The 27,248-nt window shown below is 42.6% G+C and overlaps 1 protein-coding gene, 1 long non-coding RNA gene and 2 pseudogenes across 4 annotated transcripts in view; 3 read left to right on the top strand and 1 right to left on the bottom strand.

Moving 5' to 3' along the window:
* Positions 1–27,248, bottom strand: part of LOC306668296 — a 547,020-nt gene that overhangs the window by 51,226 nt on the left and 468,546 nt on the right. The gene's annotated exons all lie outside the window — the stretch shown is intronic.
* On the top strand, positions 7,391–8,624 carry LOC306667034 (leucine repeat adapter protein 25-like). Its single transcript, XM_079149255.1, has one exon. The coding sequence runs from the start codon at positions 7,398–7,400 to the stop codon at positions 7,851–7,853; it is 456 nt and encodes a 151-aa protein (XP_079005381.1). The 5' UTR covers positions 7,391–7,397; the 3' UTR covers positions 7,854–8,624.
* LOC306667942 (cell division cycle-associated protein 3-like) lies at positions 16,765–17,106 on the top strand (annotated as a pseudogene). The gene has a single exon. The product of its transcript is annotated as a cell division cycle-associated protein 3-like (transcript).
* LOC306668886 (E3 ubiquitin-protein ligase RMND5A-like) overlaps positions 25,352–27,248 on the top strand; it is a 29,071-nt pseudogene continuing 27,174 nt past the window's right edge. The window contains exon 1 of the transcript in view: positions 25,352–25,589. The product of the transcript in view is annotated as an E3 ubiquitin-protein ligase RMND5A-like (transcript). The remainder of the gene's footprint in view (positions 25,590–27,248) is intronic.

Raw genomic sequence — 27,248 nt, 5'->3', positions numbered from 1 at the left:
CAGACTTTTGCTTATATTGTGGTACACAGACTAAATATTTTTTAAAAGGTCCGAAAAGGATGTTTATTTCCAGGTAGGTCTTTGTGGACCTGAAGAAGTATCACATCATCCCCAGTAAATTATAGCTTCTGTAACCAAAGAAGTACTAACTTTGATTTAAAAAATATTTCTCTTCTTGTCCCCAAGCAGAAGGCACTGAGGATGGGAATGGGCCCATGTAGTGGAGGCACTCTGGAGAAGGACAAGACTAGGGCAAGGCCGAGGGGGCCACACTCTCAGGAGGGTGGCAGCCTTTCCAGATGGTTCAGTTGCCAATCACCCACCACCCTCCCGGGGGCCAGGACTTTACTGGAAAAGCTCTCCAGGGCCCACGTCCACTCATATGGATACCTTGAGGACAGCCTCGCACACTGGAATGGACTCCTCCTTGAGGCCTGGCTGCATGGGCACCTTGAGGACCAGATGACTGTCATTCCTGATGGAGATCCTGTCCTGCTGTTTCTCCAAAGTGAAAGAAGAGCATTCTAAGACTGAGGGCCTTAGACTAGGAGAACGCTGAGCAAGGAATGTGCCACTGAGTGGCCCTGTGACTTGGCAAGACTCAGTGCCTTAGAGCTCCCTCTCTGTAAAGGCAGTAATCATCCTTTGACTTCACAGGGTATTTTGAAAAAAAAATCAGTGGGTAAAAGTATTTTGAAAGTAGTAAATCAATACATCAATATAAATTTTAATTTTTGCAGTCAGTAAATTAGAGTTAATTTTTTAAATTCCCTTTAATAATTTAAAAGTACAGTAAAGTGCCTTAACATTCCAGATTATGGCACCTTCTCAGTGCTGTGAGCACCCAGGAAGAGCCTTGATTGACTTGTCCTCCTTCCTCCCCCTTGCCTAGTACCATATCCACAGGGGTCACATGCAGGCTAAGGGGGTGAGTGCGTGACCTTAGAAGCAGCCATCTTTTTCCACCTCCAACCTAACAGAGGAAGCCATAACTATAGGTATCTTTCTACTCTCCACAGCTGTATGACAAGGAACTGCTCTTCAACTGTCTGGACACAAGCAGAGGCATGGACTTACCAGAGGAGATCGTCAACTGTATGTGTTGCTATAACTGGAAACTTACAAAGATTAAATCCAATCATCATGAATTCTTGTTTTACTTCTGTTATAAAGAATATAGTTTCATATTAAAGTTTAATGAGGAGTAGCAGCACATAATACAGGAATTCCAAAGACATGATTGAGGCAGCTATCACATGAATGAGCAAGGGTCTTCTTCCCTGAATGAAGTTTCAACACCTCCAGGTTGGCACAGGCTGGAATCCTGTCCCTAGGGCATGAGGCCAGCATCTCTGGCAAATGCCACCTCTGCTACCTCTCCCACACTTCTGGAAATGAACTCCACTGGGGTTGGGGTTCTCCTGCTCACCTGGTGTTGGGTCTCCTCCAGGTTCCATTAGCCCAGAGGGCAAGGCCAAGACCATAGCAAATTTTTGCCTTATCTTCTCTTCAGTCCATTTATTCAACTAACTTAAACCTGAAACCAGATAGAAAAATTTAAAGATACAGAGAAGACAGATAATTCCACCCCTCAACAAGTCCTGGCAACTTTGCTTTAGGGGTAAAGTGCGCTAAAAGCACAGCTAGAGAGGGAATGAGAACGAGAGCTCCCTTCAAATGCCATGTTGGTAGCAGAGTTTCCAGGACACTCACAGAAGGCCCAACAAGAGCTCAGGCAATGGCTACGGTAGCAGACAGGTTTGCAGGGAAGCAGATACAGAAACAAATGAAACCTCAATCGGCCACCCTCCCAGATGTGAACCCCTTAGCTTTACAAATGGAGACTACTGGCTGATAATATCTTGCCTCATTATCTGGTTGGAAAAAGCTTTTCCTGACAGTCAAGCACAGAAGTCATGACAACACTTCTTCCCGTCTCACTGCACGAAGGCATGCAGTGTTCTCCTGAAAGCAGAACAGGATACGGCCTGCCTCTGCTGATGTTGCTGATGCGATGGCATGTTCTAGTCCACTCTGTGTCCCTTGAAGTCTGAGACTTTGATGTACCTCAGTGGGGTTGCAAACCTATAATATTATGAGTCAAAGATTTAAATGAGACTGTCCTCATATTAATGGCCTTCAGATAGGCAGCTGGAATCTGGGTCACTTACCCACAGCAAGCTTCTTGGTTTCAGGACACCAGCAGCCTCTGGGGCCTTGTGGAAGCCCAATTGCAGGCAGCCACTTATTTTACTAGTCACTAAGCCATTCTCAGTGTCACTCTGCCATCATTATCCTGCTCTCTGTACAGACCAGCTGGCTTGAGGAAGACGACATGGGGGCTCCAAAGTACGCTGCACACACAAAGCAGGGTTTCCCTCTGGTCTAGGTCAGGGGTGGGTGCTGCCTCTGAGCACATTGGCTGGTCAATTTCCAGCTGCTGGAAAGGAACCAAGTCAGGTCAGAGCCTAATAAAAGGGACATTCAGATTCAAGGTCATAAAATATGTATTTCAAAATGCACTTAACTCAGTGTAGAAACAGAATTTTAACTAAGTTTAGAAACAGAATTTTCTCTCTAAATTGTCGTTTGGGTAACAAAACTACTACTTGAAAATAACTCACATTTTTTATTATTTTATTTTGGGGGGAACTGAGAACTGAACCCACAGGTATTTTATCACTGAGTTACTTTCCTAGCCTTTTATTTATTAAGACACAATCTCACTAAGTGGCTTAGGGTTTTGCTGAATTGCTAAGACTGGCCTTCAACTTGCAATCCTCCTGCTTCCCAAGTTGCTGGGATTACAGGCATACACCACCCTGCCCAGCAAGTCATATTTTTAAACACCTCACAGAAAGGAGACACATGTGAAAGAAAATAGTTCTTGAGAGAAAACCAGGAGAACAGGGGTTGTTTTAACCTTCAACAAGCTGCCAGGTTGGTTCTTCAGTGTCGATGTCCCTGCGAAGTCTAGGCGTGAGTCAGAGGTAAACTGCCTGGGTCAAGCCACCATAGAAGGCGACTTCAGTGAGAGCAGGGACTTTGCTTGGCTCCTGCTGTAGCCCAGCACCTAGGACACCTGCCTGGCATTAGGCAGGGGCTCTACAAAGAAGAGGTAAGAACCCACTAGACAACTAAGTGCATGGGGCACACCTGCAATTCCACCTACTTGGGAGGCTGAAGCAGGAGGATCACAAGTTCAAGGTCAGCCTGGGTAACTCAGATCCTCTCTCAAAATAAAATTTACAAAGGGTTAAAGTTATACCTCAGTGGCAGAGCACTTGCTGAGCATGTGTGAAGCTCTGGGTTCAATCCCCAGCACTACAAAAAACAAAACAACACTCCACCAGACAGATGTGGTAACTGGCCTGCCAAGCTTCTATATGCATCTGCTCTTCAGAGGCTGAACCACCCGCCCAACTCCCCAGGGCCTCACACACCAGACACTGGTGACATAACCCCAAGTAAATCACTAAACTGCAAAATCACTCTGCAAAATGAGAAACCAGCAGCTTTACACTGAAGCATTCATCCACCTCACCTGGACTTTTTCAGCTTAGACCAAGCCTCATTGCGAAATGCCAAAGCAGGGGACAGGGACAGGATGATGCTTATCTGCAACCCCCTCCTCTCTGAAGGCAAGGAGAGAGCTCTGGGGCATTTTCCAGATGAAGTGTCTCCCCCACTACCAAAGGCTGTAGACACAACTTGGAGCAACTCCAAGGGGTCCTGTACCTGTACCAACTCAGACCTCACAAGAAGGGACACCTGATTTGGTCCATGAGGGAAGGCATTAGCTTGGAGCTCTCTATAAGGCAAACACCATGGAGATGCTACAAATAAAGTTTTTATAACTTTATGAGACTTAGAAATCACAAGAAACAATAAAAAAGGAACTGGACAGTTTCCCCTTGTGATGGTACAATGTCTCAGGCAACCAGCTATTGCATGGGAATAGTTTTTCAGGAGATCTGAAGAATGTAACTGAAAAGTTGTCAGATGCTGGGTCTCAATTTAATCGTTTTCACAAATTCAACTGAAAATTGCCCATAGATTATTGGAATTTCACCAGTCAAGTGCTTCTGGAAACCAGAAATCACTGTTCATATTTAATGCAGAGCCCCATCTGCAAAAAGTGGGAGCTAAATAAGGCCTGGACAGAGGATTGCAGGCCCTCAGGACCCTCAGTCTGCACCCAGTGCGGGCCCCTCTGTGCAAGAACAGGGAGCCACCTGCCTCTCCCTTGCTCTTCCCTGGGCTTCCTGCTTCTCTATCCTGGGCTTCCCAGTAGGGGCTCAGCAGTAAGGAGGAAAGCACAGCCGCCCCAACCCTGCACTGTTCTCTGAGGTTGAAAATGGCCACAGACAGGGTCTTGTTTGGTTCCTGGGGTAGAAAACCCAGACTGAGCCTCACTCTGCAACTAACCAGCCACATGGTCAGGAAACAAACGCCCTAACTGTGTCATCCTTCTCTGAGTCTCAGGTAACTTAGCTGCAAAAATGGAGAAATTATACATTCCTTGAGTTTGTGAGGATTAAATGGGATTAAATAAACTACCAATGCAAATAACAGGTTTCATAGGAAATCAGCAATTCTTTCACTAGTGAGTGAAGAGCATCACACCTGCTCTCTACTGTCCAGGCTTAGAGGATCTGGTGTCCTGTGGGAGGACTTAGAAGCTGAAGCTCCACCCAGTGGGGCTTCTGCTTTGGGGAAAAGGAGGCATTCAAGACCAACTGTATTCAGCTAACTGACCAAACCTGATGACAGAGGAGGAAGAGAAGTGGCCAGTTCCTAGGTCCTCACTCAGTGCCTCATTCTGTTCATGGGGGGACTGAGGGGGAAGGATTGGGTAATTGGGGCAGGCTGGCAGCTGGCTGGAGAGCACATGTGGGGAAGGTGGGAGACTAGTGGCTGCTTTTCTCCCTGTCATTCCTTTTAATAGTAAACTTCAGAAAATAAAAAAATATTCATGGTTTACACATATTTTCTTGACTTTCACAATTCATACTGTTAAATTTCTGTAATGTTCTTCAGCAATACTTAATTTTTTGCTATAAGCATTATAAAATATCTACATAGAAGCCTATTTTGTTTAACTCTTTTTGTGAATACAGAATATCATAAGCAGGGATATCTCAAACATTTATTCTTTCATATTTCCAAATCAAGAAAGATGAAACATAGCTCTGCAAATATATTCTATGACTAAATCCACCCCCCAAAAAAATTAGACTTTTGAGTCTGACTTAAAAGCTAAAGAAGTCATAGTTGCAAACTCAAAGAACACATCAGTTCCTTAGGGTTTTCCTGGGGTGAGAATCAATAATTTAATCTTATCCATTAAAATCAGCAATTAATGTACCATTTTTATTCAAATTGCTTATGTGATTAATTTGATTATTTAAAAAATATATTTAAATAATTTATCTTTAAAAACTATGTAACATTTCTTTATGTAGTTGGAATCAGTAAGATAAGAGCCTCAGCTCTTTTCAAAATTAATTGTATAATTCAGGGATTTTATTCTCATTCTTTGGGTAAAATGTTTTCTCTTTAATTTTTCAAATAGTTATTAATTAGCATCAAAACTGACAGTTGAGAAAGTCTATTATTTCTTATTAGCTAACATGTTTTTGCCATCCTTTGTTTATGAGGAGGTAATAAGAACGGCGATCTTTCAAACACTGAAAATTCTTCTAATGCGAATATAAGGATAAAAGGGTTACATATGTTCTGTACCAGGAATGAATAGACACATTTTTTAAAGTTATGATTGCCTTCTCTGTTAGTACAAAATATGAAATTTAGCCATAAACAAAATTAACTGAAATTAGTGAAAGAATAAAAGATAAAATCCCTAAATTTAGAAACAGTTTAATCTGTTTTAGATATTTGTAAATTAATTTTAATTTTACTATAACCCATGTTTAGAAGATATCTAAGTAATCAACAGTTTTTGTTTTATACACACATGTAAATTGATACTAATCCTGTCCCTGATAAAATCATTGTACTAACATAAAGAAGGTGGAAAGATTGAGCAACACATAACTTTGCTATTTGAGCTTTAAAATATGTTTTTTCTATTTTTTTAAATTTATTGTATGTTATGGTTTAGATATATGATGTCCCCCAAAAGCTCATGTTAGACAATGCAGAACCATTTAGAGGTGAACTGAGTTATGAGTACATTAACCTAATTCAGTGTATGATTTCACTGGTACAAAGTAACTGGGTGGTAACTTAGGCAGGTAGAGTGTGGTTGGAGGAGTTAGGTCACTGGGGAAAAGCTTTTTTTACCTGGTGAGTGGAGCTTGCTCTCTGCTTCCTAATGGCCACGTCCTGAGCTGCTTTTCTCTGCCACACTCTTCCACCAGGTTGTTCTGCCTCACCTCTGGCCCAGAGCAATGGAGCCCTTCATCTAAGGACTGAGACCCTGAAACTGAGTGCCAAATAAACTTTTCCTCTCCTAAAAGTGCTTTCAAATGATCTACTCCTGCCTTTAAAATAAAATGGTATCACATCCCAACTTATTCATGTAGTCACCAAATATGTACCACCATACCTTTTATGTGTCTAGCACACACAAAAGCCTGAGAGTAGAAAACTGGATATGGTTCCTGCTCCCAAGGAGCTTAAAGTTTGATAAAGGAAACAGGAAATATTGGCTTAAAAAAAAAAAGGCAGTATAGAAACATGACTCGCACAAAATTTATGAAGACCAGGTTTGACACAGCACTGGGAGAGGCTGATCTTTATAAAGATTAGAAGTTTAAACTGAGAACTAAAAGGTTATTAGGGAGTGCAAAAAGTCATGGTGACTATTTTTATAAAGCAACATGAAAGAAAAGGAAACTGACATGGAATCAAATATTAAAAATTAAGTTAATTATCTATAAAATATCCTCTAGATTAAACACAATTTAAACAATCAGATTGGGGCTGGGTGCAGTGGTGAACTCCTGTAGTCTCAGAGACTCAGGAGGCAGACGCAGGAGGATCACAAGTTAGAGGACAGCATCAGCAACTTGGTGAGGCCCCAAGCAACTTAGCAAAACCCTGTCTCAAAATAAAAATTTAAAAATTAGGCTGGGGATGTGGTTCAGTGTTAAGCACCTCTGGGCTCAGATCCTGGTACAAAAATAAATAAATAAACATGTATATGTCATAATGGTATAAAATATGAACAAAGGTACGAATCGAAATCAACTGTATGAAATAGAGATTTTGACTTTTGAAAATTTTCAAAAGAAAGATGGTGGTGAAAAGCGCGGCCTGCAGGTGGCGACTGTGCTGGGCCAGCCGGGCCGCTAGGTACTGAGCCTGCGGCGGCGGCCCGTGCGGACTGTTGCGGGGAGGGAGGTGACATTGCCCTCCGCGCCGGCCCGGCCATGAACGGGCGGCCCTCGACGGAGGCGCCGGGCGGCGCGGGCTGCGCTCTAGCCGGGATCCCGCCACTACCTCGCGGCCTGAGCGGCCTCAACGCGAGCGGGAGCTCGTGGCGGGAGCCGGAGCGCGTCTACAGCCAGCGCAGCTGCATCCACGACGAGCGGAGCCGCGCCACCCGCGTCCAGGATGCCGCCAGTTCGGGGCCAGCCGCAGGCCCGCGTCGCCCGGTCAACCTCGACTCGGCACTAGCTGCGCTGCGAAAGGAGATGGGATTAAGGCAGCTGGCCGTGTCGCTGCTGTGCCAGTTGCGGGGCCTGTATGAATCAATCCAGGACTACAAACACCTGTGCCAAGACCCGAGTTTATGCCAGGACCTGTCATCCTCCTTGCACTCGGACAGCTCCTACCCACCGGATGCCTCTGATGACGATGAGCCTCCTGATGCCAGCCTGCCCTGACCCACCACCCCGCACTGTGCCCCAGACACACAACGCCCGAGATCAGTGGCTGCAGGATGCCTTCCACATCAGCCTCTGAAGAGCTGGGGTGGGTGGGAATGCACCCGTGCAAAAGGCTCAAACCCGCCCTTGAGCAAGTCCTCAGAAGACAGTGTCTGCTCTTCCCCCTGAACCACCTCACTTCTCAGGAGAGCCAGGCACATGCCCCTCAGGCAAAACTGCCAACCCCCTCCTGGCTGGCTGGCACTGGGTGGGCACCTGGGTTGCCCATGGTACTAGGCCTCCTCTTCTCCCATATACGCGCACCCCCAGCTTGGCACTGGGGCCCAAAGTATCTTGCACTCTCCTTGGCACCACTGGGATTGGGATGAGTGCCTGGCTCCCATTTTTTTTTTTTTTTTTTTTCATCTTTTGCTGCTACTGGCAGCTGCTGGCTCAGGGGCATCCCACCTGCAGTCCCTGGGATCCACTGCCCTGGAGAAGGGCCTCCAGACCCATGCCTGCACCTATCCAAGGCCTTAAAAGGCTAAGGCCTCAAGCTGGATATATAAGTTTAGGGGCCAGCCTCCTGGGCTGGTAAATAAATAAATAAGTACTCTCCGGGGGAAAAAAAAGAAAAGAAAAAGAAAGAAAGAAAGATGATGGTTATTTACTACTCAAGTTTTTAATAAAATTATATTTGATTTAATAAGATTGAATTATTCTTCTCCCTTACAATATTTTCTTTCAACAGTAGTTATATATTTTATTTTACATCAAATTTATATATACCAATAGTATCATTTAACCATAATAAATATTCAATTTGTTCTTAAATAATTCCTTTTGCTAAGCTCTTTTTTTGGGGGGGAGGGGATATTGGGGCACAGAGGCACATCTGCAGCCCTATTTTATATTTTATTTAGAGACAAAGTCTCACTGGGTTGTTGAGCATCTTGCTTTATCTGTGGCTGGCTTTGAACTCATGATCCTCCTGTCTCAGCCTCCCTAGCCATTGGAATAACAGGCATGTGCCACTGGGCCCAGACTAAGCTTCTATTCTACAATGAAATCATTGGTCATTAGCCTTTTAACACAAATTTAGAATCTTTCTCCACTTTCATCAACAAATCCACAAAATACCATTTAACTCTTTGGTTATCTATTAAAGTTTATCATAAATAAAATATTTTGACTATAAGAACGCTAACAAAGGTCATGGTCTCATGCCAAGACTCATTGAAAAAGAAATGCAATAAAATGTTTCAAAGTTAATGCAATGAAGTAGACCACTAGGTGAGTTAGAAATTATTTTAAATTGTATTCCTACTAGGATGCAGATCATTATGCTACTATATGAAAGAAAAATTTTAAATAATTTAGCAAATAATTATAATTTTATTTTAATTAATTTTAGCAAATAATTCTTTAATTAGTTTAAGTACATACTTATGTACTTAAATACCCATAGTTTAGATTAAATTATTTTTACAAAATTTTGTTTCATACTTTATTTTCTGGGAAAAAGTAGAATACATACAATTCTTTCAATTGTTCAATTGTTTCAATTGTTCAATTAAATGAAAAACGATTACTTAAACTTATTATAATCACAGGGAAAGAATAACAGAATTCTTAGGCTTGATTCACATCAAATATTTAAATCTAAAACATTGATGACACGTCCCTTTGGTATTTGTCTAGAAATAATTTTACTGTATTTCCATATATCCAATTTTATTGGTTTATCTTTATTGTAGTTATAAAAAATATAATCAACAAAAATATGCACATAAAATGTATCTTACTAATGCACACTATATTTACTTATTTTTAGAAGACAATTCTACTCATAAAAATGGCCTCCTTTAATGCATACTATTTTTTGTATGTGGAACTTGAAATATAGTATTACTTTCTCTTTTATTCAACAAATGTTTATCATATACCTGTGAAGGATACTTTAAAAAAATTATTTTCTCTGAAATACTGTATTTACTATGTATATAAAGTTTTGTTATCCTTGACTATATTGCAGTGAATCAGTGTTAAATAGAAACTTCAAATTTTGCCTTCCCCACATTACCAAAAAAAAAAACAAAAAAACAAAAAAAAGATTCCTAAAATAGTCTAAATTTGGTATATACACTGGGCACAGTGAATTACAGTATGAATTTAGAAATCTAAACCTACTTATATTTATATAAATCTCACTAAAAAGTGGTTATTTGAATGTATACAACTTGATTTTGTTGTAGTCATATGTGACGTCATGTTACTCTACTCAGGAATTAAAATGCAAATATTCTTATTTATTATGAAATGATAAAATTTTATTATTTTATTGAGTACCATAAAATGTACAAAAATATACTGTATATATTTTATAATTTATCATAAATTGGTTTTATAAAATCTAATGAGTTTAGAAGTTAACCTACGTGTCTTTTGACCTCTGATAATTAAAAATGTTTGATTTTTGAATGATTTATTTAACTATAAAAAATGAAAATTAATAAATGCTATATACAGGAAGTTGTGTTTTCTCTTTATTTTTTTGTGGTAGTATTACATGCATTAAAAACTTTAGCGCTGTGATTACAACTAAGGATATTCATTAATTTAGACAATTCTGCATTTATATTCTAATTCTAAAGTTTACAATATGATCTTCAGAATATCTCCTATTCCTCTTTCGCTCATTTTATTCATCTTTAAATTTATGGAGTTTATGAAAATAATACTTGTTGAGCATTCAAGTGTTTCCAATTGCTGTTGCAAAAATTATTTGCTAGATTAAAATAAAGCCTGGAGACTGAAGAATCTCATGCTTTGCTATTTCTGTCTTCTAGGAGTTAGAGGCATTCTTGGCCTGGGGCTTCTGATGGTCTTTTACACTAGGAGAACCAGAATGAGGCTTCACTTTGCATGATTCCAACTTTGCTTTCTATCATGTTTTCTCTTGAATCTTCTAAAATCTTTCAAGTTTGAAAATCCCTTGCAATTACACTTGAGTTAACCTGGCTGTTCTAGGGCGATCTATTTATCATCTGACTGAAACCTTAATCCTCCATACAACCTTAATTTCCTCTCATTATATAACATTGAATCTTCTCTAATTCTTGGGATCAGGATGGGAACATCTTTGAAAGAGTAATAATTTTATACCTGCACAAATGCAAATGATGCAGACACTATTCTATATCTTTTTATGTATTATATTTAGTTTAATTAATAAGTTCATATAAATTTTATTGAGCAAAATTCATATATTTCAGAGTATAATTATGTATTTTATATCCACAAGAACTCATTTGCTTGCTACTATTATTATCTCCACTTTACAGAACATTCAACTGAATAGTAATAATAATAATGGATGTCTCACAGTAAGCACAACTATAACTTGAGAATGCTGTCAGAATTTACTAAACTGACCTTTGCAAAATTGTTAAATGGTGTTTAACGTTCAGTATATTTTAATTATTAATATTGCATTATCTTGATTTTACTATTGTTATTCCATGTTCCCTAGGATACTCTTCTCAAATACGAATATTCTGTCAGAGAAATGAAAAATCGTACTCCATTTGTGTACAAGAAATCAAAATGCATTCTGCTATCATGTATAATTAAATAGAACAAACAATTTTTAAAAAATTAAATCATGTTTACAATCTATCCCTCCTGAATCAATTCTGAAGGTTAAATGGACATAAAGAGTGTAAGTTACTAAAACACAAAATAATAAAGAAAATTAGACCAACAACACTTTTACAACTGGAAATGATAAAAAAAGGTCATGAAGACTTATTAAGGCAAAAAGAATTAAACCATAAACCAGCAAGAGGGGAAATTTCACATACAAAATAAATCACATCATAGACACTTAAAGAGTCAAGAACTTAAATGAATAGATTCTTTTAAAAGTGTAGATGCTGTTAGTTCAAAAACTAAGACTATTGGTTTAAAAAATCTATCACATAATTAAAATCTTAAAACATTATTTACCCAGTTAATTCTGTGGAGCTGTTGAAACAGAATTTGAACACTAGAATATTGGCATTTGGATACCGCTCTTAGACAATTTGGTCTGCTACAACAAAATACCATATTCTAAATAGTTTACAAACAGTAGAAATTCAGTTTCTTACATTTTCTGAGACTGGGTAGACCAAGATCCGGGTACCAGAATGTCCAGACTTTGGTGAGGGCAAGTTTCCTGGTTTCCAGGGTCTTCTCACTGGGTCCTACATGGTGGAAGGGTTCCAAGTGTGTAGTTGTAAGCCTGTTTTGGGAGGACACAAATGCTATAGGTGACATAATCACCTCCACCCCCACTTCTAACATCAATACCTGTGGGTTAGGATCTCAACATGTGAATTTGAGGTAGACACAAACATCAAGACCATTTAACAGTATTTCACCCAGCAAGATCTGTTTTCTAATGAGTGCTTTCCTCCCACAGTGACACTGAGTAGCAGCTTAGATCTATTACTAGGCCTGGAAAATCTCTCTTTGCTTACCCAGAAATGAATGAGAATTATGTCCACACCACCAGCTCTATGAAGACATGTGGCAAAAAATCACTGATAAAAATTATAAAGTATAGGATCATCAAATAATGAGATGTGCCAGATCACACATTGATCTTCCATAGATCAGATAATTTATCAGAAACACATATATTCTTCTTCCTTATTTACCTTTTTTCACTCTAGTACAAGTTTCTCCCTAAGAGAACAAACATCCCTCAGTAAGTACAAAGCATCTGTCCTATTTCAGACTATGCTTCTATGATATCTCACCAATAATTTTTTGTTGTGCAATACAATTTCATTTATCTTTGCAGTCATCTTTGAGTAAGCATCATGTAAACAATAAAATTGAATGGAAAATGACTCTAGAACACCTTAATAATTATGACAAGGCAATTATAAAATACTTTTCTTCATTGCTAATACATATTTGCTTTTTAAAGCATATTAAAGAGTGGCTGTTATCTAGGGTTAGCTAGGAAAGAACCATAGTGACATCCTAGGAGCTCACCTCCCTAAAAGTTTAGATGCCAACTGTGAAAATTCTTAGGTATACTAGCTCCAGAATATATAGTTTGGCACAAGGCCACTCGAGTTAAAAGTATTTATTCTTGAAACTTTACAGAAATTAACCTATTAGTCATTGCACAAAACCCTTTCTTATTATTTTCACTCCATCTATGATTTTTCAGAATTTCAAGTAAACAGACGCTGGGATTTAAGTTTATCACTTTTAGAATAACAAATTCCATCTCTTAAAGAGATCCAAATCAGAGATGGGTACAGAGTTAACAATCTAATAAAACGGCAACATTTTTATAGCATTCTAAATGTTCCAAGGAAGCAGATCTTCCATATGCCACCTTATATAGAGGAAATTTTAGATCTGAAACTGTTCCCAAGGATATCAGCCTCAGGCACATTCTTCACGTGAAAGTTTGCAAGGCATTTTCCTTTCCCAAGAGACAATCAGATTGTGGATTGCTTTTTAGGCAAAAAGAAAAAGCATCCTAGTTCATAATTCAGTCATTTCAAAAATTAAAATTTACATATATTACAAGGATAGACCTGGAATTTTTGTTTAAATAACAAGAGATAAACTGCAAGAAGCATATAATCAAAACCTTTTTTCTTATAGCTAATATGTGTAATGCACAAATACATAAAAAATAAAATTCAGTTTCTAAAACAATAATTTGGCTAGTATATCTCAACTTTATAAGAATATTAATTTCTATCATTCCTTAACATTGTGAAGGCCATCTACACTAAGCCCATGGCCAATATCATTCTAAATGGTGAAAAACTGAAAGCATTCCCCCTAAAAACTGGAACAAGGCAGGGATGCCCTCTTTCACCATTTCTATTCAACATTGTTCTTGAGACTCTAGCCAGAGCAATAAGACAAACCAAAGAAATTAAAGGGATACGAATTGGAAAAGAGGAACTCAAACTATCCCTGTTCGCTGATGACATGATTATATATTTAGAGGAACCTGGAAATTCCACCAGAAAACTCTTAGAACTCATAAGTGAATTCAGTAAATTAGCAGGTTACAAGATCAATGCTCATAAATCCAATGCATTTTTATACGTAAGTGATGAATCTTCAGAAAGAGAAATTAGGAAAACTACCCCATTCACAATAGCATCAAAAAAAAAAATAAAATACTTGGGAATCAATCTCACAAAGAGGTGAAAGACCTCTACAATGAGAACTACAGAACACTAAAGAAAGAAATTAAAGAAAACCTTAGAAGATGGAAAGATCTCCCATGTTCACGGAAAGGAAGAATTAATATTGTCAAAATGGCCATACTACCAAAAGTGCTATATAGATTCAATGCAATTCCAATTAAAATCCCAATGATGTACCTTACAGAAATAGAGCAAGCTATTATGAAATTCTTCTGGTAGAATAAGAAACCCAGAATAGCTAAAGCAATCCTCAGTAGAAAGAGCGAAGCAGGGGGTATCGCAATACCAGATCTTCAACTCTATTACAAAGCAATAGTAACAAAAATGGCATGGTATTGGTACCAAAATAGACAGGTAGATTAATGGTACAGAATAGAGGACACGGACACAAACCCAAATAAATACAATTTTCTCATACTAGACAAAGGGGCCAAAAATATGCAATGGAGAAAAGATAGCCTCTTCAACAAATGGTGCTGGGAAAACTGGAAAACCATATGCAACAGAATGAAATTAAACCCCTATCTCTCACCCTGCACAAAACTCAACTCACAATGGATCAAGGACCTCGGAATCAGACCAGAGACCCTGCATCTTATAGAAGAAAAAGTAGGTCCAAACCTTCAACTTGTTGGCTTAGGATCAGATTTCCTTAACAGGACTCGCATAGCACAAGAAATAAAAGCAAGAATCAACAACTGGGATAGATTCAAACTAAAAAGCTTTCTCTCAGCAAAGGAAACTATCAGTAATGTGAAGAGAGAGCCTACAGAGTGGGAGAATATCTTTGCCACTCATACTTCAGATAGAGCGCTAATATCCAGAATCTATAAAGAACTCAAAAACTCTACACCAAGAATACAAATAATCCAATCAACAAATGGGCTAAGGAAATGAACAGACACTTCACAGAAGAAGATGTACAAGCAACCAACAGATATATGAAAAAATGTTCAACATCTTTAGTAATAAGAGAAATGCAAATCAAAACTACCCTAAGATTTCATCTCACCCCAATTAGAATGGCGATTATCAAGAGCACAAGCAACAATAGGTGTTGGCGAGGATGTGGGGAAAAAGGTACACTCATACATTGCTGGTGGGGTTGCAAATTAGTGCAGCCACTCTGAAAGCAGTATGGAGATTCCTCAGAAAGCTTGGAATGGAACCACCATTTGACCCAGCTATCCCACTCCTTGGCCTATACCCAAAGGACTTAAAATCAGCATACTACAGCGGTACAGCCACATCAATATTCATAGCTGCTTAATTCACTATAGCCAGATTGTGGAACCAACCTAGATGCCCTTCAGTTGATGGATGGATAAAGAAACTGTGGCATATATATATACATATATATATATATGTATATATATATATATATAATGAAATATTACTCTGCCACGAAGAATGATAAAATTATGGCATTTGCAGGCAAATGGATGAAATTGGAGGATATCATACTAAGTGAGATAAGCCAATCTCAAAAAACGAAAGGACGAATGATCTCGCTGATAAGCGGATGAGGATATATAAGGGGGGGTAGGAGGGGTTAGGGTTAGGGTTAGGGATAAGGAGGGTGGTAAGAATGGAGGAAGGAAGGACTGTACAGAGGGAAAAGAGGGGTGGGAGGGGTGGGGGGAAGGGAAAAAATAACAGAATGAATCAAACAACATTGCCCTATGTAAATTTATGATTTTTAATTAAAATTAAAAAAATAAATAACATTGAATATGAAAAACACACACACACACACACAAGCACATGAAAATCAAGACTCAACACATTATTTCGTTTAGAGGTTCTTCTGATCTCTCCTGCACATCTATTTCTTGTTCTTCCTGAAATTTATATCTAACTACTTCAAATTTTCTTACATCAGAATCTGAGAGCACAAATTTCAGATATCTCACTCACAAACATAGGATTTGGAGAAAAAAAGAATTTTCACAAGAAAGACAAAACACCTTTTGCATTTTCCAGTAACAACAGAAAAACGAAAGTAAAAAGTCACTATAGGAACCTTCAGTGCATACTGACATCTGGAAGGTCAAAAAAAATGCTGTGAAAGCGGATGCACCCCACTCCCCCGGACCTGCCGCAGTACAGGGCACCCCAGCAACTCACCCTCTTTTTCTTCCAAATTTTTCCTCTCTTGAATTCGAAGAACTGCCGGTGAGAAAAGGCATTCCTGGAAGATCAAGCATAGAACACCTGCAGGTCAACAGCGCAGCTACGGTAGGTATTCTTCTTCCAAATGTGTTCGGCAAGGGGTGCCAAGGGGTCTATATAGCACTTGGGTTACTGTGATTGTCCACAGTTATGCTAATTAGGGTTTGCAAATGTACCAATGCTATTGGTCCAAAACGTGCAAACTCTATTGGTCGATTCTTGAGTCCGGCATTCATTCAGCTCTGCCCCACTTCCATTTTCTCAATGCAGGTCGAGAAGTAGAGGATGAGGTCGGGATGGGCCCGCAGTGCTGCGTGGTCCCGGCTACTGTGACAGGCCTCCCTACTGCTTCTGGGTCTGAAGGCTGCAGGGTGACAGGTCAGCAAGTCTTCATTCCTCTTGGTGCTGGCTCGCTGTGCTTGTGTGGCAGCGTTCATGTTGCAGCAGGGCCTCCAGTGCTCAGACCCACTCAGGCCCGACTCCACTGCTCCTGCCGCTCTCCTACCCTTGGCATTGCACGTACACCTATGAAGACCAGCAGTGCAGACCCTCAGAGTCCACTGGTGAAAGAGCTGAGTGAAGTATTTGACACTGAAGTCTTCAAATCAGATCTTCCCCCAGAATCTGTTCTGCCCCTGGGACTACCTTCATCTTCTGAGCTGGATTTGCCTTTGGATACTCAGTTATTACTTGAGGACCAGATGCTACCTTAGAATGACCCTGAGCTCCCTTCCAAACAGGTGTCTTCCCAGGAGGATGCAAGACATGCCACAGAAACCCCTGTGGCCAGGGACAGTTCAGACAGTCCCTCAAAAGACCCTGAGAGTCCCTGATCTTCAGGTTCTAAACCCTATAGACGGAAACCAAACAACAAGGTCCCAGGGAGATCCCCCCTCACCATCCTGCAGAATGGCAATTCCACTGGGACCCTGACACCACGACAAGGGTAAGTGACCTTCTCCCCTAAGTGAAAATGTTAGGAAATTAAAGGAAGGAGCCATCCTTGGAACTGGACGGCTTCTGAAAACTGGAGGATGAGCATGGGAGCAAGGCCAGGACCATGACAAGGAAAATCAGCACCTTGCTTTGGTAGAGAGCTAGCCGCCCCCCCCCCCCCCACATTGGATTCATCCAGGGCCTGGTGATGTTCTGTTTTCTGTCACCACTTCTTTCCCAGGGAGACTAAGGAAAGGATTGTTTTCTTTGATTCCTCCTAAACTACCAACTCTGGGACTTAGAACTTTATCAGACTTTCTTTTTGTCTTGTATATTTATTGTGTATTAAAGGATGTGATTTTAAATGATGCTTTTAAAAGACAACAAAAAAACACTTAGTGAATTTTCCTACTTTGTTCATCTTTAGGAATTCCTTTATTATAGGCTCATCCTCTACCTTTACCATTAACATGTCAATGCTAGTAATTCACTCCTTCATTTATAAGTGTATACTGAGTCAGACCAATTGATACAGAGTTGAAAGTGAATTAAATATTATTGTTTTCAAATATAATGAGGAGGAAAGTTATAAAAATATTTGAAGTGCTATAATTGTTATAATGGATAACACTGCTAAATAATACGTTGGCACAAATTGGATTTGAAGAACACACTCCAGTAAGAGAGTAGAGGATGATTTTATAGAAGTAGAGACATGCTGGATTTTGAAGGTTCAGAAGGTTGTTTTAGAGAATCAAGGGAAGGTTGGCCATAATGTACAAACACTAAGAAAATTGGGGTCACATAGTGTAATTGCATATATTTGCACAATTAATGAATTCATTAAGGCTTTAAAATTGGGCAGAAGTGCCAAATATAAAAATTTAAGTCTGGATACGTTTGACCAGTGTTAGGAGGAGATTTGAAATTGACGGTGGAATTGTATTGTCTCCCAGGGACAGACCAAAATTTTGCTAGGTGAAGGATTGTAAAAGTTTTTACTCTTATATGCGTAATGTATAGATATACAAAAAATAAATCCAGAGAAAGACTATATATTAGTGATATTAAAATTTTATTGAGGACAATGTTTGAAATACAGTGTATTTATGAAGAATAGATGGGAGGAATTTATAATAACAAAGTTGGGAAATCCTGGTCTGATAGAGGGTGCAGTGTTCCATTATTTCGTGAAGATGTTTCAGTGTTGTTCATGATTTGTGAAGTCTTGAATGTCTGCTCTCATACCAAGCGTCATTTAGTGACTACAAAATCACAAGGACAGGCCATCTCCCATTCTTGCACTCCTACTCCAGTCTCTTAGTCTGACATTTTTTACATATTCAGCAACTCTGTCATCCTGGGTTTAGTTCCTCTCTGCTGAGATCCTGTACCTGAGGGACAATAAGCTTTGAGTTTTGAATGAACTATGAACTTGGTGCCAAAATAATTACTTTTGCATATTAAAGATTATTCATGGAATTATCATCAGATATTGCTTCAATCGTGAAAGTTTTCTTTCTCCTGTGATGTTCCATTTTATATGTTCTCGTATGTAAGATGACGGACCAACTTGGTTGTTTTTATTTAAGCATTTTATTTTAAGTGCTTGTTTTTGAAATTTATGAACTCTTAACCTGTAGATGGCTCTTATATAAAAAGTATTTTAATTATATGCTTTATTTGTAGCACATAAAATATTCTGCATTAATAACCCGAGAAGAAACTTGTAATAATACTACTTCTTTTTCTCCAGTACTAACACATAAATAATAAGTTGTGAATATTCTTAAATAACATTACTCTGAATATATTGTGTGAAATAAGCAGGTGGCCTCTCTGCTTAATGTATGCAAAAGACAAACATATGAGATTTATAATCTAATTCCTCCATGCAGAAAGGCAGTTAGGATGGCTGAGCCTAGGGCAGCCTAAATCCTAGCTGAGGATGTTGGAAATGGGTTTGCGGGTTTAATTCCTAAAATATAGCACGAATAAGAGTTTAAAGCTGAGGTGTATTAAAATAATATTCTGACTTTAAATTGCACTTTTGCTGAATTATTTTATAAACAAGAAAATTTGAAAATTAAAAAATAATTTATAAGCTGACACTCTTATCAAAATATCCCAACGGACTGTAGTGCAATATAAACCCTTGCATGAAAAGTTCTCTCTTTTTTACCTTTTAGTGTCTTCTAAACTTTAACTAGAGATCTACAGTTCAAAAAATGATAGGAAAATTATTAATGCATGTTCTTTTTTTAAATTTCCCCTTTAGGAGATATTTCATTGAAAGAGTTCTTCGCCTGCACACATGAGCACTTCGTCTGGTGCTTTTCCATCCACATCTTCCCCTTATGTTTGGAGGATCTGGTGTTATTCTTTGGTGGTCAGGGAAAAGAGAAAAGTGGCCTCCATCTCACATTCCCATGCCTCCCCTTTGGCCAGGCTTATGCTTAGCACAGTGACAGCCAGTTTTACGTGCTCAGCACAGGAAGAGCCAGGCTGCATCATCTTTGCTCTCCCTTTCCCCAAATACTCCTGCACCTCATCTTTCTGGCCATTTTTAATGTCTCTTCTTCATCTAAAGAATCCATCAGGTCTTATGTAGCAATTCCATGTATGCAATTTTACGTAAGCTTCCTTTTATTAATAATAGGACATTTTCATGTTCCATGCATTATGACGAATTTCATAATATTGGGGATAAAAGAACTGAAACATATCTATGATGCTAATATTTTTCTTAAGTGTAATACAATTAATTACTCAGTATTGCTATTGGAATTTATTAAGAAAATAAAAACAGGAAACAATATGCTAGCAGAACAATATCTTTTGTATATTTGAATATGGATAGAATGAAGTGAACATTTCTTAAAAAGAAAAAATTGATAGCAATCTTTGGGGATAAACAAAGTATGCACTTTTGCTATAAGATAAGAAATTCACATCATAATAATACAATATCTGTGTCTTTTATAATCTAGAGAATTTGAATACTGTGTAATGTCATTTTTTAATATGAGTAAATATTCTGAATGCAGAGAGTTCATCTTGAGAGTGAATAAGTAGCTAGAGCCAAGTAAATTAACTGAAAGAAAAGACAAAAATATATGAATAGACTGTTGGGGGCTGTGCCATGTGGGCTGCGCCAGAATGGCGCCTGGTGGCCAGCCAGAGGTTGTTTTGATCACATTGGTAGTGAGGAGGTTGATTAATATAAGCACACCCAGGTGATTTATCATTAGCCATATTCAATTAAGTCAATGCACACAACGTGTGCACAGGTATTCCTGAGTGCTCCTGCTTGGGCCTGCTCATTTTGACCTTTGCCGTGATAGGGCAGCTAGCTCCTCACCTGATCTCAACTGGTGTGGCCCTGCCTTCCGCCTCCTGGAGGGAATAAAGTGGGCAGTAGGCAGAAGGTGAAGAGAAGCAGCTAGCAGAGAGAAGAAGCAGCTAGCAGAGAGAAGAAGCAGCAAGCAGTAAGCAGCAGGCAGCGGCAGAAGGCAGATCGTAGAGCGGAGAACTGAGCACCTCAGATAGATAGCACCTAGTTCACAGGATGCGGGACCTACCTCTAAGAAGAAGCAGCAGAACTTTAAGAAGAAATAGATCTCTGATAAGCGTAGCAAGCCTCTCTTTCTCTAAAAACTTCCTCTAAAAGCAAAGTCTCTCTTCCTCTAAGCAAAGTCTCTCTTCCTCTCAAAGAAGCCTCTCTTCCTGTAAAAAAGCAAGCAAGCAAGGAAGCAGCACAGAAATAGAAGTAGTTTATTCCCAGGCCACCTCCAGTAAATACCCGCATGCAGGCGGTAACAAATATCCACAGGATTGTTGCCTCAGGTGGCAACAATAGACAACAGAAGAAGCAAGGAGAGGAGCAAAAGAATATTCACAGAAAAGTAATCATTATGAAACTTGCTGATGTATGCAGAAAAAAATTGAAAGGAATGTTAATGAGTTAAATAGAAAAGAGAAAAACGGCAATAAGAAAAATATGTTGTTAAAATTTTAAACTTATAAACAAATTCAAATCCATATATAGCATCTGTGGATCATCTGCTTCTTGAATTCACTCACATGCACATCTTATTACTTCCACTAGATTGCAAATTACTTGAGAACAGAATCTGTGTTGCATTCATTTTAAAATTATAGACATCTCCTATTAGAATGACTAGACTGTAGTTAGAATCTCAGAAACATATTTGTTGGACAAGAGAAATTTCTTTGCATAACCAGTGTCTGTCAGAACTTCCAGAGCCCACAAATGGCAGGGTCTAGAAATGTTTCCTGAATTGAGTCTCAGTTGTCACAAAGTCTTATATACTTCAGAACACAGTTGAGGAAACTTTGGATAACTTCTGTTCCTCTATGTTCAAATCCCTTACTCTGAAAGCCCAATTATCTCACTCAAATAGGAATACACATTCAAAACCTTAGCAAAAAGTTCTATCTCTTAGCCATCCTGTACAAGAACCTCCCAGATATTAGTGATATTTAAGGAAGTAAATCTATTCACGTAATATGCGTTTTAATGACTAATGACATTCTTCCATTGGGAATATAAATGTTTTGCTAATTTGGGTTAATTTCTTAAAGTCTTGCCCTAATGTTGTGCCATAAGTTGTCATTACAGGAGATTAAGATGACTTCTACATTGGACTAATGTTAAAACATGTTTCTTCCTGATTTTGACCCTCCATTTTCTTAGTTCTATTATACTACCTCAATTATCTTATTATTACTAAATTTTAAAAACATGTCTTTCTGAAGATACCTTGGCAGGTTAGAACCTAGGCATGTCATCCTGAAGAGCTGGAAGGGTCTCTTTGATATAAACATGTAGGGTATGTCACCTCAGTGCTCTGATCTCTATAGGTGGGCAGGAGTCTAACTTCAATTATTGGCAATTGGCAAACACATATTGTCTAATCGTTTTCCAGGGCTCATCCTGGAGGATCCTTCAACGTTACCTCAGTGCATCTAAACCCTCTCAGCTTTTGTTTCATCTTTGTTGAGATGGGATTCAGCTGTGGCCTCTATCACCTATTGCAATAGTACTGAGTAAAGTCTTCCTTGCCTGCTCAACTTTGTGTAGTGCAAATTTTGCTTTTCATTTTCTGTGCAATTGCTACAAAATATATTATCTTTAGGTTTTTAATTAATCATATTCAATTTAGAATTCCCATCGTTAGTCTTTACATATAATAATCTTTTTATAAGATGATAATAAAATTTATTTTGTATTTTTCAGAAGCAAAACTTCATATTTTTGTTATTGCTATAGTTAAGTAGACTTCCTTTCAAACATTTGCTACAAGTGTAAATTGCTAATATGTTTTAGAAAGCAACTTATTAATCCTGACGTCACCTTGTGAGGAAGAAGGGGTGCGGGCTCGGGCAGGACTGTTTGGTTTCACCACCAGGGCTGAGGATCTCATCTCTGAGGCGGCCAACAGGAAGATGGCGCCACTGAGGACTGAGCTGGACTGGGCCAGGCAGGATGCCCACATTGTGTGGGGCTTGGGGAGGCCGATGGCTACAGCCACCCTCCTCTGAGTCATGCTAGGTGTCGCTGCCCGCGGCAACAGTCGCGCAGATATTGTTACCTCCTGCACAGGTATTTATCGGAGGTGGACTGGAAACTGAGCTACTTCTACTATCTTTCTCTTTAGTGCACTGCTTTCTTGCTTGTTCACTTGTTCCCTAGCTTATGGAGGAAGAAAGGCTTTGAGAGGCGAGAGAGAGAGAGGCTTTGCATAAGAGAGAAAGAGAGACTTTGCTTAAGAGAGACTACCCTTTCAGAGATGGTACTTCTTAGTTCTGCATCCTGCAAGCTAAAGGTGCGTGCTATCAGAGGTGCTTCTTCTGTGATCTGCCACCTGCCTTCTGCGATCTATCAGAGGTGCTGTCTATCCTTTGCCCAGCGATCTAGAGGTGTGGCTTATCCGTTTATCTGTGGTGCTTCCTATAGGTGTGTCTTATATACCTAAGGCAGCCAATCAGCTTAGGATTAGCACAATTGAGGCACGCCCCTCGGTACCAATCAAGAAAGAATGAGGAATATCTGTTGACCGCTAGCGCAGAGGAGACATTAACTAATCAGGCAAAAGTAGATCACGCCGTGTTAACACTATACGCCACCTCTTAGCTCAACGCCAGCCGCCATCTTAGGGTTACCCAAACGTGTCTTCTGCAGCTAGGTCGGCCACACCTCCGGCCACTGCCACCTGCCACCCGTGGGCTCCTCCAAGGTGGCTCTGTGCTGGGCCTGCGGGTGAAGCCCAGGAAGGGGTTGGGGAGGGGACATCTTGTCCCTTGGTTACCTTTGCCTCTTCACCCCAGCCACTCTGCCCATGTGCCCCGATGCAGGCTGCTGCATGACCCTGAGACCATTAGGTTGCATGTGGCCTCCTGTGTAGTGCGCTTGTTACCATGTGCGGCCTGGGCAGGTGCTTTCCAGACACCACCAGTCGCATCCTGCTGGGAACGTGCTGTGTCCCTCCATGTGAAGGTCCATGTCTTGGGGAGGGTACAGCTGAGCTTTTCCATCCCACAACCATTTCCTGAGTACCCACTGCATGCCAGGCACTGTACCAGACTCTCAGGGACAAGCTGCAGTCCCTGCCCTCGAGGGGCCATGGGCTTCTGAGAGAGATGGAGCATGGACAGGAAGCCGTGGCAGGGGTACTTGTCCTCAGCGGGAGGAAGTCTGGGGTGCTGAGGACTCCGAGGAACCTGGTCCTGTACCAGGAGGGTGTGGGCGCAGGATGCTCTGGAGTGGGTGACATCTCAGAGAAGCGGGGCTCGGGGAGGGGGCCTCAGAGCCCAGGAGGGGTGGAGCGTAGGGCTCTGGGCAGGAGGAAGCTTGTGTGGCTGGGGTAGGGGACAGGGTAGGGGCACTGAGGCCAGGACACAGGGACGGTCCAGGGCTGAGCCTGAGTCCCCAGGGCCTCCAGAGAGTGTAGGGACCTCAGCTGAGAGGGCCAGGTGGATGGGGCGGTTGGCACATCCCACCCCATGCCCAGCAGGCAGCCCCATAACCTGGCCTCCCCACTGTGCCCTCCTTCAGGTGGAGCCCTACCTGCCCTAGGAGCACACTTGTGGGGGCAGCTGGAGCGGACATGCCTACATCCAGCACCAGGTAGATGGCCCTTCATCCTGGGCCCCAGGACCTGGGGTCCCACCCCAAACCCATCAGGCCAGAGCCCGTGCTGTGCAGCAGACACCTCCAGCTGTGAACTCTGCAGGCCCCCGACCCTGAGCCTCCGATTCTTCCCTGCCAAGTATCTGCAGGCACCTGAGTATCTGTGGGGTGGGGCTACTTTGAGGGATAAATGAAATGTGCGTGTAAGATTGCCTGGTATTCAGCAAGTGCCCAACGGTGGCTCCCACTGAAGCTGCAAGGCTGGGTCCTCGGGTGCTGCCCAGGGCCACCCACACCCCCACTCCGCCTCCCTGATGCCCCTCTCCTCCTGCAGGACTTCTGTGCAGCTCCCAGCCCGGCCTGCCCCCCCCCCCCCAGGAACCGGTGCCTGGCAGAGCCCCTTCATCCTGGCGCCAACCTCACCCACCTCACCTGGAGTGGACCCAGAATGCCAGCACGGTCCCGGGGCCTGGACCCTGCTACACTCGCTGCGGGCCTGGATGGCTGCTGGGAGGGCCTGCACGGATGCCTGCCTGGACCACGGGCTGGTCTGCGAGCCCTCCTTCTTCCCAGTCCTCAACAGCCAGGAGGCCTTTCTCCAGTAAGTGCACCCCTTCTCTCCCAAGAGTTTCCAACCAGTCAGGAAGGATCCAGAAGGGACCTTCCAGGTGGGCATCTGCATCATGTGGCTATGCTCTTGGCAGGACCCAGCCGCTACCAAGGACACTACCTCCCAGTCCCACCCCCTCCCTCTGCCCCTCGGAGGCCCTGCCCCAGCCTGGATGGGCACCTTCTCCATAAAGCCGCTGCACATCCCTCCAGGCGGGACCCAGCCCCTCTTCTCCAAGCTCCCAGACAGAGGTGGATAAGGATCTGTAACCACCTCTTCCCAAGTCTGGGGCAGGGGTTGCTGGGGAGAGGGGTGGGCAGTGCCAGGCTGCGGACAGCCCCGTCCCACCCACCCCAGGGGGTGATTGATGCCATGGAGGTTGCGGGTGCCCTGTGACTTCACAAAGCGGGAGATGCACCACCTGTACCCAGCGCTGACCCAGCCCGGCCAGGAGTGCTACCTGCAGAAGGAGCCCCTGCTCTGCAGGTGCACTGGCTCCAGCACCAAGTACCAGCAGCTCTGCCCCTGTCGTGACTTCCTCAAGGGCCAAGTGGCCCTGTGCCAGGGCTGCCTGCAGGGCGGTGGGGCCCCCGCCCCGCGCCTCCCTGTGCAGGAGAAATCACCAGCAGACCCCAGCTCGAGATGCACACGTGCGTGGCTCCCCAGTTGAAGCTTCCTTCCCAGGCCCAGGAGCGGGCAGAGGAGCGCCAAGCACTGTTCAGGGGAGGGCAGCACCAGAAAGCTGCAGGCACTTACCCTGGAGAGCCTCGATCTCACCCTGGGACTCGGGGCCGAGTAGATATTTAGTTGGTCAGGGTCCCAGGGTCCCGGGAGCAGGTGGACCAAGACCCCCTGCTTTGTGCCAGGTGAGATCTGGACCAGTTGGAGAAAAAGCCCTGGCCACTGCTGGCCCCTGAATGGGCCTGATTTATAAGACGTGGGCAGCAGGGCCCATGCTGCCCCGTGGTCCCCTGAAGGAGCCCAGGAGTGGACAGCAGGCTTGGCCCATGCTTGTGCTGGGAGAGACCTATGGGGATGCACCCTCTTCCTGTGAGCTCAGTCGAGCGCGTAGGGCCAGCCGGGTCCCTCTCGGGTCATTTAGTGGGAGGATGGAGGGGAGGATTGTGGGAGGCCAGGCTGAGGGGCTCTGTCTCTGCTCAGCCCCATCCCTTCCCTTCCCCTCCCTCCTCTCGATTTCCCCTCCCTCTCCACTTGGGGTGCGGGACCACCCAGAGCCTGGCTGGCTTGTCCCCCTGTCCTGCTTGTTCCAGATCTCCTCCCCTTGGGCTGAAACCTCGTGTCATGACCTGCAGGTTCCAGGTGGATTCACTGCCACAGCCTCAGTCCCCACCCAGCCACCAAGGGCACCACCTGGGTGTCCTGGGAGTGTCCTCCGGGCCCAGGCATCTCACAGGCACTGGCTCTCCCAGACTCAGGGCTTGGGGTGGGCTTCCCCACCACCCCAGAGCCCACCCAACTTGTTCCCAGTGCCCGGGCCCACAGCTCCTGGTGGCCCCCACCCCATCCATGCTGCATCTGCGTCCCACCTCCAGCTTCCTCCAGCCTCATACCAAGATAGAGCCCTGTGCCTGTGTGTGTGGCATGCCTGCCCCAGCCAAGGACGCCCCTCCCTCCACCCACAGCCAGAGCCCCCTCGGATTCCATGGGTCAGGCTTTCAGAAACACTGCCACCCTCATTCCCAGGAGAGGCCTTGGCTCCCGGGTCACCCGCCCAGGGAGGCAGCCTCCAGGCCCTGAGAGTTGGAGGAGGGGCTGGAGGCGACGGGTCCCTTGGGAGCCCCTCCTGGCCAGGCTGGCCCTGGGGGTCACAGAAACTACCACTATAAGAAACTCAGTGGTTCCCAAGGACCCGACCTGCTGGGGGGGAAAGCAATAGAGACACTCTTTTCTCTCTCTTATTTTAAAGATTTATTTCTTAAAATAAATATTTTATTGGGATGTGAGATGCAAAAGAGGAATTGTGCCGTTTCTCATCTGTTACGGGGACCTCACGGCTTTCTCCATGGGGGTGGATCTCTGGGCCCCCAGACTCTGCCTATGTCATTAGGTGCACACGGGGCCCTAGGTCTGCAAAGCTGGCACCACCTGCTTCAGGCTACCCAGAGGGAGCTGGTCGGCACCAGGGACTGGGACACCTCTCCCCACTGGGTCCCACAGGGACCCTCCTCATCACTGACAAGCAGAGTGGTGCCCCATCATGCCCACCTCCAGCTGGCCTCAGCTGGCATCCAGCAGGCCGTGGCACTGATCAAGGCCTGGGCCAGGCGATGGCAGAGGAGCTCATGTTT

Source organism: Sciurus vulgaris, assembly GCF_902686455.1.
Source record: "Sciurus vulgaris genome assembly, chromosome: 8".
Lineage (NCBI taxonomy): Eukaryota > Metazoa > Chordata > Mammalia > Rodentia > Sciuridae > Sciurus > Sciurus vulgaris.
Note: the sequence above shows the minus strand (reverse complement) of the source record. Positions and strands in the feature narration are given on the sequence as shown.

What these genes read in the sequence shown, in the direction of transcription:
- LOC306667034 (XM_079149255.1), top strand. Translation starts at nt 7,398, where the DNA reads ATGAACGGGCGGCCCTCGACGGAGGCGCCGGGCGGCGCGGGCTGCGCT.